Raw genomic sequence first — 11758 nt, 5'->3', positions numbered from 1 at the left:
TGGTGCACTTACGATAAAGTTACGATATTCCAATTCTGCCTCGGGTCCGGTCCAGCGCACATGAAGGAGACTATAAATCGAGTCTTTTTCTTGATGAGGCGTGCAAAGCACTGGCATATGATTGGTAAATCGTCGATACCTCTATAGGCCGTGTAAGTAACATCATAATCATAATCATTAACTAGTACTTACTTCACAATGGCATCAGCGTCGGTTTCGTCGTCATCGTCGTCATCGTCATCTCAGCTTTATCGTGTAGCATGTCCTTCTTTACCTTTTTCTGCTTATTGTACTTCTCTCTCACCTCCTTCTTCACCTCGTCTGACTCATCTTCCAGGAGCTCTTTGCAAAACTTTGGCCCAATGCCATGCGGCGACCAGCTGTAGCTACGTTACCTGCCTCTTGTTGAGCCGCTACTAGAGGTTTGATCCGTTCATCGTAGACCATATCCATGTAGATTTCTTCGACAGATTTTGCGCGCGACTTCGGCAGCAGTGCACTTTCAAATACGGAGATTTCCTTCTTGAGGCCACAATTTTTCTTGGACGTGTTTGTCCGCCAATGGAACCAGGTCTGCAATCGCTACCAGGGTTTTGGTTAGCAGTCAAAAGTTGTCAAAACATTCGACAACTCACTACTTTACGCGTTTTTTCGGCAGCAAGTTCTTCAGCTTGTTGCTCTTCTGTTAGTGGTATTTCGATGGGGATATCGGGGAAGAGGGCGGCTCGCTCAGGCCAACTTTTAAACCAATAAAGATGAGTCTTGGCCCAGAAGTGCGCGTAGTCCTTGTCCTCGCCGTGTAGTGCAATATACTCCGGCAACTGTTCATGGAGCCATTTGTATTGTTCCTTAGTAGTCCACTGAGCTGCTGGCATCTGTCATAGGATTTTAAGTCATATACCATGTTAAGAGTGTCGCTATCATACCTTTGTTTTTCTTTGCGCAATGATAGACAAGTGTGTCCCTCTACCAATGTCTATGCCCGTCCTTATATCATTCCACTGGCATCTGATCAGGGCTCGTTGAAAATCAATATCGGCGAATGAAAAAGGAGGCTAATTTAGCTGGCAATGACTTACTACAGGATCCGATTGCAGGACAGTCAAAACAAAAAACGGTGGTACCGGTACCAGTCTGTTCTGGCGCCAGTCGGTGTCTCTGGGTGGATCAGGTAATGAGGGTACCAAACTGAGTTTAGCTAGCAAAGACTTACTACTGGGTCCGATCACAGGAAAATCAAAATGCAAATGGTGGTGTCGGTGCCAGTTTGTGTGTCTAGGGCCAGTCTGTGTGTCTGGTGGATCGGGCAATCGTTCATTACAAACTGAATCAAAGTGAAGTGCGATAAGGAGCGAGTTGAGCGAGTTGATGAACATTGATCTGGTTTGATCAAGGTGAGCTCGGATGATGACATGCATGAAAGAGTGACTTCACCTGTGCGCGACATGTTGATCAGGGCATACACTGAAAGGAAATGCATTCTGACTGGCTCTAAGCGAAGTGAAATAAGGAGCATGACACTGACCTTGTTCGATAAAAGTGAGCTCAGATGGATAGTGTGCACAGAAGAGTGGCTTTACCTTTACCTTTTGTTGACTGGGGGTACACTGAAAGGAAATGGTCATCCAAAGAAGGAATGCGGAACGATGGTACTTACTGCCAACCAATACCAGAAAAGAGTGTTAAATCCCGCAGGTGATCTTGGTTGCGGGGGGTGAGCTTATAGTACACTTACATAGAGCATCACAAATAAGTACAGAATCTTGCATCGGGCAAGAGACTCACTTGGATATTGAACATCGGAATTCAGCGTTTGCATGAGCCACTACTTTGCGATAAGTACATTTGTCATATTGGCCAGCTACTAGAGACTCACCTGGGACGACATCAGAAGTTGGCAGATGCTGGTACCAATCCAACACAGTGGCGCAAAAATCATGAGTGAGGCAGCAGTAGTTATAGAGTTATTGAGTGATCAGTATAGTAGTTCCAACATGTGCACAGTTGAAGTGATTGAAGTGATTGACTTGGAGCCTAAAGCGGCAGTGGAATCGCCGAGTTACAAGTTCAACATATGAGCTAAGACTCAGCTTGTGCTTTACTCAAATCTAGCTATTACCCAGACCACCGCGCAAGTTAGAACCCCCGCAGACATACTCTGAGTATCTATCAAGCATTGAGTTGTAAATCTCCCAAAGTTAACATTGTGGCTAGCGGTGTTATTACAACTTAGTAAGTTACTCCATGCATTGCATCTGATGCCAACTGGAACATCTTTGCTTTCAGCCCAAACGACCAAGACTGGAACATGGGCACCCAAGACACCTGGTCCGGCAGTCAGTTTCTTGGCTCTGCGACTCCCAGAAATCAAAATATGTAACTGGTTTAGTTGGTACGTTTAAATCCCAGCCGCCATTTTTGGCCTCTAATCTGAACCTCGGTACTGTATCCGCCAATAGATCAAGCTGTAAAATCAATATACAAAATATGGAATCCTCAGGACGTCCCTTTTGTTTTTTGACATCATCTCATCCGGCTGTGGCTACCCCTCCACCAACTCCATTCTTGCATCTCTTCCCAGCATTTCACTCCACAGGCGTAATACTTGACTTTCCTCTCCCATATCTCCAATGATACAGCCACCTCCCATGCCCGCCCCATACATCAATCTATGTGATCAACACAATCCTCAGGACGTCCCTTTCATTTTTCTGACATCATCTCATCCGGCTGTGGCTGCCCCTCCACCAACTCCATTCTTGTATCTCTTCCCAGCATTTCACTCCACTGGCATAATACTCAACTTTCCTCTCCCATATCTCCAATGATACAGCCATCTCCCATGCCCGCCCCATACATCAATCTATATGCGATCAACACAATCCTCAGGACGTCCCTTTCGTTTTTCTGACATCATCTCATCTGGCTGTAGCTGCCCTTCCACCAACTCCATTCTTGCATCTCTTCCCAGCATTTCACTCCACCAGCGTAATACTCAACTTTCCTCTCCCATATCTCCAATGATACAGCCATCTCCCATGCCCGCCCCATACATCAATCTATGTGATCAACAGACATTTTTGTTATTCACTGTGCGTACTGTAATCTTATCACTAAGACTACTCCTGACATCATTGTCTTGCATTAACCATAATGATGCATCGGTGATGCATCCGGTGACCCGCATCTGCGATCTCCGCACTGGAAATCAAATTTCTCAATGAGTGCATCATATCACTGTTTCAAGTCTAATCAAGTTTACTAGACGCTGCTACGTTATTCAGGGTGAGTGGTCCGCCATATCATTAATGGCGGTTCATAAGGCTAACTCAAAAATCACTGCAAATACCAGTCTCCCTTGCATTGACCACCACTAATATGACATTGATGTCAATGCTCGTGACCCAGGGTGAGTAGTTCACTTTATGAATGGAAGGTGCTTCCCAGGCTCATCCAAAAACTACAGCGCATTTGAGTCCCACTCCCAGGATATCTCTCAATGAACGATCCGCTGATCCTCTTTGGATCAGTATTACTACGACACCCTACATGACCGAACCAGAGGAGTCCGTGACTGTGCACGAGGGCAGTATAGAGTTTGAGGAGGCCGCGAATGCTATGGCGGACGAGTGCTTTTTATATTTATATGAAGGAATTTTCTACAACATGCCTGCCCAGCACAATCTAAAACCCCCTTTTTATTGTGTTACTCGGGGCCGCTACATCGGTGTTTTTCTGGCATATCTCCGGTGAGTTTTCACGTTCTCATTAATATTTTTTATACTTAACACCTACCATAGGAATAGTGTAAAAATCGAACTCTGGACACCAGGCAATTATGTTGCTACCGTCTTTGTGGTTCAGTCACTTGTTCTGGGAGAACAGGAGGTTCATTGTGCCATCAGACGTAGGCTCACAGCGAGCAGGTGACACACTAGTAGGTTTGATACTATACTTCGTTTGGTAGCATTTGCTGACATCTCGTTAGGATTAGAGTTATGGTTATGCGGGTGTTGCTCAGTCTACAGTTTGGACTAGTTAGTTATGGGATGATGTCATACTACGAGAATGCCAAGTACTAGTCATTTTGAGAACAATGCATTGACATGTTCGGGCAATAACCCTAACCCTAAATGTGCAACACTACGGTTTGGTCAATTGTGCTGTCGTGTTGGTAATCAACATTGCAACATTCAACGACGAATGTCTACAGATCCTCCTTGTGCCAGGGAATCTTCAATTCAGACTATTGTATGCACTCCGGCAACATCCGCAACACTGAAGAAGTTACAGAAACGAAAGAAGAAACCCAAGGCTCAATTTTTACCGCTCAGCCACCTTGGTGCCACCTTCTCGCCAGCATACCCAATATGATGTTCATAAAGATGGGACCATTGGCTATACACTGAAGCATCTTCGACCTCCCAAGAACGCTAAAGCAACCATCAAGAATCTAACTCATACTGCACCGACTCTGCACGATGTGCCGTTTTCAATTCCTGAGCCATTCGATGATCTCCCGCCCGAAGTATCATTGGACTTTTTAGGTGAGGAAAGCAGAAACCGAGGAGCGGGTGTATGTACACTACATTATTCTTTGACTTTTTCCTTACCATGCTTACCGTGATTATTTAGGATAATCCTTTGCTGATGTGGTTGAAGCACCGAGGAATATTCCTTCAGTGAATTCATCCGTCTCGAAGGGAGATGTGGCCAAGCCAGCGCTCAGTCTTGCTTGGAATGTAATCGTCCCAGCCCGGAGTACCGGTGTGAAGACTGCTTAGGGTCAGAGCTTTATTGCACAACTTGCATCTTGTCGGCCCATGTGCGCCACCCACTTCACCGATTGCAGGTACGTTTTCATATTTGATTGGGAGAGTTGGACATGAAACTAATATAAGATATCGATGCAGAGGTGGAACGGTCAATACTTCGAGCAAACCTCACTGAAAACCCTGGGCCTTCACATCCAGCTTGGCCACACCACTGGCCAGAAATGTCTTAATCCTCAGCATGCATTTAACGACGATTTTGTCGTTGTCGACACCCGCAGTATCCATGAAGTGGCCCTTGACTTCTGCAATTGTGCAACAGCCGAAAGCCACATGCAGCAGCTGCTTAGAATATCCTGGTTTCCTTCAACAACATCAGATCCAAAAACGGCTGCAACGTTCTCTGTTCTTGAGCAATACCACTTACTCTCTTTTGAGTCAAAAATATCTACATATGAGTTTTATCACGCGCTCAGGCAGATGTCCGATAACACTGGCCTACTTCCTGTCAAGGTAAATTCATATTTTCAAGTACCTTTGCAGTTACTCCAGCTGCCCTACAGGATCAATATGAGTCGTTTTTGCGAATGATACGTGAGTGGTGCCACTTGAAGATGCTTAAGTGTTCGGGGCGAGGTCACGAGGCTAGTGGTATAGATGGGACAGCTGAGGGTGAATGTGCCATATTGTGCCCAGCATGCCCACACCCAGGGAAGAACCTTCCAGTGGATTGGAAAGATGCCCCTCGACAGTAAGTTTAGAGCGAGCTTCAGTCCAGAGTAGAATGATTGCTGATATAGGTACTGTTAGGTGGTTATACGGATTATTCCTCGCGATTGATGTGAATTTACGGTTAAAACGCAAGGCTGTCTCAAATGACAATGTTGACCCAAGCCTGAGTCGTGGCTGGGGTTATTTCGTGGAGGAAGATGCTTATAAAGGCTTCTTGCATGACAGTGCGGACAGCATCCAAGAGGTTAGTTAGTTTTATTTATTCTATTTGTATACTCACATCTATCTTTTGCAGAAATCAACGTGTTCAAGTCACGCTGCTGTAAACATGGCTGATACAAAATCTAACTGCGGACTCGCCGTTACTGGTTTAGGTACAATCGATTGTGCTCGCCACAACATGAAAAGGCCTAATGCAGTGGGGGATCTCCAAAAGGGTGAAAGGTAAGTCGTCATTTGCATTTCACGCAGTTGACAATCTAATGCGGGCACATAGATATATTAATATGGACTATCTATTCTTCTCGACACTTCACCATACCGTACTCGACACTCTCCACGTATCCTATGATATCGCGTGCCAGTGGCACAAAAGATTATGGCACCATATGAGTGCCTTTCCGTTTTCAATGCACCTCTCGCATACCGTCAAGACCGTCTCATTTTTTGTGCCCAAGTTCCACCTACCTGCTCATATTGAGCAGTGCCAAACCTCCTTCTCGTTCAATTTCAAGAGCGGGGTAGGAAGGACCGACGGAGAAGCGCCAGAATGTGGCTGGGCTAATATTAACCCTGTCGCTTCAAGCACGAAAGAAATGGGTCCTGGTGCATGGCGAGACACCCTTGATGACTACTTCGGAGACTCGAACTGGAAAAAACTTGTTGGACTTGGTGCGTCTATTTTTGTCAAAATAATACATTAACTTACATTTTATCAGGTAGTACTATGCTTCGCAAGATGAAGGATGCATTGCCGGAGCGAGAGAACCATTGTGAAGCATTCGAGGACCTTGATGATGGCTTGCGAGGCGAATACGGTGCCACCCTCGAACAGTGGAGAGAACAGGTGGAGGCTTGGGAGTGTGACGCTGCACAGCCCAATCCTTTCGAACGAAAGGCAGAAAGTAAGTACGAGTTTGTGATGGTAATACTTATGTGCTCATCTTAATCCTCCGTATATCACAGGTATCACTATGGCTTCTGTACGACTGGAGCTGGCTAGGGAGGACCAGATTGACCTTCAAACAGGGACTTACCTTGCCCTACACGAGGATTGCACTCCCAGTGTATTAATCAGCACTGGCTTAGAACTCAAGGAACAACAGTGAGTGTCCCAATCGTTGCTTATCGGACCTTGTTCTTACTTTGATAGACGGCAAATGAAAGCAGACAGAGCTGGCCTCGGAGTCCACGCGATGGACAATCAAGAAGGAAAGATGCTTCAGCGAAGCAACACTCTCTGATGGAGGATTGATGCCTGGGGGAAAATGCAGGAACTATACATGCCGTTTCTCGCTGCACTACATGCGAGCGAGGCCTCAGTATCTAACAATGTGGCCGCTGCACCAGAAGCCATCAAGTTGTGGCTGCCGTCCCATATTAGCAGGACCTCTCCTTGTGACACCCGTCTCCAAGCCATTGAATGGAAGCTGTGGTATGGGCAAGCTCATGACGCCCTCCGTTCTCTATGTTCGAACTTACGTGCTCTGACTGCGATCCTCAAGTATAAGAATTGGCACCTTCGTGGGCAAGGAGCGAACACGCGGGCATGGAATACATTGAAAGCCGTTGAAGCAAGGATCGAGGCCGCTGCCAGCACTTACGAGCATGCACGTAAATCCCTCGTTGTTCTTGCACCACGAGTGAATCAGACCCAGTCCGGGTGGCACTCGTCACTGCGGCCACTAGACCGAGCTGACATCCGCTCGATGACAGACATACTATGGGGAGAATCGGAGGGAACGAGAAAGCTGTCATGGATTTGGAGTATGCGGGGAGCGGCTCCCAACGAGATGGACAATGACAATACCTTGGAAGGTAGGCGGCTCTTCATTTTTGCTTCCTAGCCAGGCTCACAGTAGATCAGACATGCGAATAGAGTGGTGCAAAGCCCGGGCACGGGCGATGCGCTGGGCAGAAGAGGTGGAATTGTTGAAGGAGGAGATGCGAAGGATTCTGCAGTTTTTTGAGTGGGATGCGCAGCGCTGGGACGAGCAGGGCCTGGGAAACGCACTACAACTTGACGATGCAGATCAACACGAGGGACAGATGGCGTATGCCAAACGTCAAGCCGTTTTACGTCGAATGCTTACCGAGTCTTTCAAGACCAGCTGGGCTGACACCCTGGCTCTGGTGGACACATTCGAAGACATGGACTTAAGCACATAAACCTTAGTTAGAATTTCGGTCACTCAATACATGTTAGCGAGAGTTGGTATCAAAATTGCATTGTTTGAACAACAAGTTATGGCGCAAAACAGCAACAGCAGGCACAAAAAAGAGCAAAGGCTCGAAATGGCAACAGCGGGCGCGAGACAATGGGCGCACAAAAGCGGGAGGAGGGCGGCATGCGGGCGCACAAAAGCAGGAGGGATGCGAGGAGGGCGGGATGCGAGAATGCACCGAGGGCGGGTGGGATGCATGATGCATCACAGTGCATCAACCTGGAGGACTGATGCATTAGCAGACGGAGAAGGTGAGGGGATGCATCAGAACTTAACCTGGAGGACTGATGCATTAGCAGACGGAGGGGAGGATGCATCAGAAATCAACCTGGAGGACTGATGCATCAGAAAGCGGAGGGGATGCATCAGAAAGCGGAGGGGATGCATCAGAAAGCGGAGGGGATGCATCAGAAAGCGGAGGGGATGCATCAGAAAGCGGAGGTGGGAGGGTGGTGGTACAATTGCACCAATGATGCATCACTGGAGTGCTACAGTTGCACTGTTTGATGCATCAATATGACACGAACCTGTCACGCCAGTGCCATCCTTTATGCAAAGAGCTGTAATCTCCGCCACAAATCGCGGGGAAACGATTACGACTATGCTATCCGTGACGCCTAATCCCCACGAAGGCTAACAGGAAGCACCCTGAAGTAGTACCTTGTTCACCGGCTACACGGGTGTATCTGCTGACCCCGGTTAAACTGAAGTTCATTGCCGTCCAAATCTGAATTCGAACTGTAATTTCCACTTCGCTTCGCTCTGGTCCGGCTGGCACTATAAAGAGTGTGTCATGCAGGCGGTACTTTATCAGTTCGACTTTTACGGGGCTTTCCTTTAAAAAACGTTTGCAAGGGCGGACTCGGACTCTGTACTCAAGAATGCGCAACGCAATTTTCCCATTGCTGAACCTGGCCTTATTCAAAGATTTCAGTGGTGCCCTTAAACAGACCCCCATTGGCCCCACGGGTGACTTGGGATATGCGACATACCAAGGCAACCAGCGGTATCCAAACGCGGTTAACTCAGGAACCACGGTCGACTTGGGATATGTGACATACCAAGGCAAGCTGGACGAGGAATACCCAAACACGGTGGTATACTTTGGGATACCGTATGCCGAGCCCCCTGTAGGCGACCTGCGCTTCCGTCCAACTGTCCCTCTAAACACAGCACGTGTGACTAAAGAGGCCAACAGGAAGGTAGTCAGCGCGACCGAGCCCCCTAACTTTTGTATTCAAGGATCACTTCGTACGTGCGATTGCTGTCCTTGGATTTTCTCTGACTCCGTGGCCTAGCTGGGAAAGATGGAGGAGCAGGATCAGAGGACTGCTTAAATGTCAACATTTACACACCCTTGGACGCCACAGAAGGCGACAACTGTATAGTTTTGGATGTCCTGTCCTAGGTGTATCTTTGTTTTCTAATTTCTCACTATTGTAGTGCCTGTGATGTTCTTTATCCATGGCGGAGGTAATGTGGTGTTCTGAAGAATAACAGTACCTGTTTACTCATTTCGTTGTGACAGGTTTTGTTTTTGGAAACCCGCCCACCTGGCCATTTGATCATTGGATCGAACAAAGCCCAAATGTCATTATCGTAGTCGGTTTATTACCGTCTTGCTTCTTTCGGCTTCCTGCCACCCCCTCCTGAGTTCGCCGACCAATTTGGCTATAATGCGGGGACTCAAGGACCAGAGAGAGGCACTCAGATGGGTCCAGTCACTACATCAGCAAATTCGGTGGCAACCCGAACGAGGTCACCATCGCCGGGCACAGCGCCGGTGCCATCTCCGTGGAACTACACATGACTGTCAAGGAGAGCCCAGCCGCTTTTTGCTCGTGCTATTGCACAGAGCGTCGTCAGATCACCCCTTCCCACCCCTGAGCAACAGCAGGTATGTTGAGCGCACAGCCGGACTACCTGGATCAGCTCCCCACCTAACGCCCATTAACAGCCCCTCTTCGATTTATACGCAAGGGAAGCAGGGTGCGATCTGCCTGATGCGCTAATGAAAATGTCATGTATCCGTAGGGCAAATGTCAGTATGCTTGCAGCAGCGCAGGATGTTGCATTCCAGCAATTGTCCTTGTGAGTTCTGCCCGCTCTACGCGAGGCATCTCCACAGCTGACGTGGTGGCAGGGAATACCGTACATTTGGCCCTGTTGTAGACAACGTGCTAATTACTGGACACCCTACGTCAAAGTTCCAGTGCGGTGACTTCACTCATGTTCCGCTTTTAGTTGGGTATGTTTGCACTCCAGTCATTTCGGTGCTGTGCTCTCGCTGATGTCAACGTGAATAGTGCAACATCCGACGAAAGTCTTATTCCCAAGATGTTTGGGGACATCTCTGTGGCACTTAAGGTATATTACCCATTGTTGACAGACACAGACATCCAGCAGTTCTTGTGGCTATACCCACTGGATGACTTTGATTCGCCAAGTGAGCAGTTTCAGGTGGTCGCAGGCGAACTTTCTGCGAGATGCAATGTAAGTTTCAGCCTCTCACCACGGTGCAGACCCTTGAGTCATGCTGATAATGTCTCAGCCCCAGGCCATGGGTGTCCCATCCTCGCGATATTCGGATGACTTGACTTGGACTTATCGGTACAACACGCCTACACCACGCATCGAGTCCAACATCATCCCAGTCGAGCATGCTGATGAGATCTGGATGATGTTTAACGGCAGTGAAACTGGGTACGACACACAGACCATCGAAAAAGCCACATAAGTTGATAGAGATGACATTTTAGTCCCAACGGCACTTTCACATTCCAACCACAGACGCTAGCCGAACGCGCATTCGCTTCCGAAATCATTGCTTACTGGCTTTCCTTCGTGCGCAGCAGCAAGCCGAATACTTACAAGCTGGACAAGTCTCCGGTGTGGGGAGCGTACAACGAGTCCAAACCAGTCCGGGTGGTTCTGATGCAGGACCCGCAAAATTCGACGAATGTGACTGGTAGCTATATGGAGGAACAGCCTGTTCCAGAGACTGTGAGGTGTGCATTTGCAATTAGCAAGGCGGAGGTTTGTCAAAATTAGGCAGGGTTGTAATGGCTTGTCAGATTGTCAAACGTTTCGCGTTTCAGTCACGAGGTTAGCTGCTTTGTGCATTGTGACGTAGGGTTCTTCTTTTCCTCTAACGCCGTGCTGGTCATTTAGTGTATGTATGTATGTATGTATATCTTGTACGCGTACCACATTGTGGTGATTTCTTTCAGAATCTAGATCTTAGTATTGTTGCGTTCGAGTCCTGTCGCTCCTCGGTCCGTGCCAAAATTTCCGGCAACTACCACCTCATTCCGCCAACGTTTATGAAGTCCAGAATGGGCTAGCACATTGCGAGTGCGAACCTGCCCCGAATGAATTGCCTCCAGCGTTATCATACAACACAGGAATATATAGGCTGAGCAATAGCTCTAAGTCGGGACGTCAATCAAACACGAGTGAATAAGTGGAAAATGTTTATCGTAGCAATCAACCCCTGTACAGTGTATAAAACAGATTTCCATTCTAATCACGCTGTCGACATCATCATACCTACCCCCTAAGTACATCCAGCACCTCCACCTCCACCCCATACCCAAGCCCAAGCGCCCTCATTCCATCGCCCACAAACGCTCCCCCTAACCCGCTCACACGCCCACCGCGCGAACTTCAACACCTCCTCATCGCGTAACGAAGGCGGAACATGTGGTGAGAGCGTTATTATCAGCTGGGGCGATTTGGATGCGTCCATCCCCTTTGCCGCGTTGAATTTGAAGGAATCCATCCCTCTCGCAGCGCCGAAAAACGAGAACA

At 47.9% G+C, this 11758-nt stretch overlaps 3 protein-coding genes across 3 annotated transcripts; 2 read left to right on the top strand and 1 right to left on the bottom strand.

Annotated features, from left to right (window-relative positions):
- Nucleotides 1–193: 193 nt before the first annotated feature.
- On the bottom strand, nucleotides 194–875 carry EDB91DRAFT_1255013 (uncharacterized protein; the record flags this gene model as incomplete). The annotated part of the gene is made up of 3 exons (XM_041323902.1): nucleotides 194–342; nucleotides 396–582; nucleotides 636–875. The coding sequence occupies 3 exons, from the start codon at nucleotides 873–875 to the stop codon at nucleotides 194–196; spliced, it is 576 nt and encodes a 191-aa protein (XP_041170717.1).
- Nucleotides 876–3549: 2674 nt separating this feature from the next.
- Nucleotides 3550–7892, top strand: EDB91DRAFT_1267824 (uncharacterized protein; the record flags this gene model as incomplete). Its single annotated transcript, XM_041324524.1, has 11 exons — nucleotides 3550–3749; nucleotides 4684–4852; nucleotides 4914–5285; nucleotides 5336–5523; nucleotides 5583–5748; nucleotides 5800–5948; nucleotides 6001–6409; nucleotides 6463–6628; nucleotides 6690–6828; nucleotides 6973–7541; nucleotides 7591–7892. The coding sequence occupies 11 exons, from the start codon at nucleotides 3550–3552 to the stop codon at nucleotides 7890–7892; spliced, it is 2829 nt and encodes a 942-aa protein (XP_041170716.1).
- Nucleotides 7893–8829: 937 nt separating this feature from the next.
- On the top strand, nucleotides 8830–11185 carry EDB91DRAFT_1350909 (Alpha/Beta hydrolase protein; the record flags this gene model as incomplete). The annotated part of the gene is made up of 11 exons (XM_041326099.1): nucleotides 8830–9199; nucleotides 9247–9330; nucleotides 9392–9421; nucleotides 9477–9550; nucleotides 9603–9706; nucleotides 9767–9845; nucleotides 9906–10039; nucleotides 10092–10196; nucleotides 10255–10441; nucleotides 10500–10651; nucleotides 10708–11185. The coding sequence occupies 11 exons, from the start codon at nucleotides 8830–8832 to the stop codon at nucleotides 10997–10999; spliced, it is 1611 nt and encodes a 536-aa protein (XP_041170715.1). The 3' UTR covers nucleotides 11000–11185.
- Between the last annotated feature and the right edge of the window lie 573 nt (nucleotides 11186–11758).

This window comes from Suillus paluster, assembly GCF_016628075.1.
Source record: "Suillus paluster strain FC165 chromosome Unknown EDB91scaffold_123, whole genome shotgun sequence".
Lineage (NCBI taxonomy): Eukaryota > Fungi > Basidiomycota > Agaricomycetes > Boletales > Suillaceae > Suillus > Suillus paluster.
This window is presented reverse-complemented; position numbering and strand designations above follow the sequence as displayed.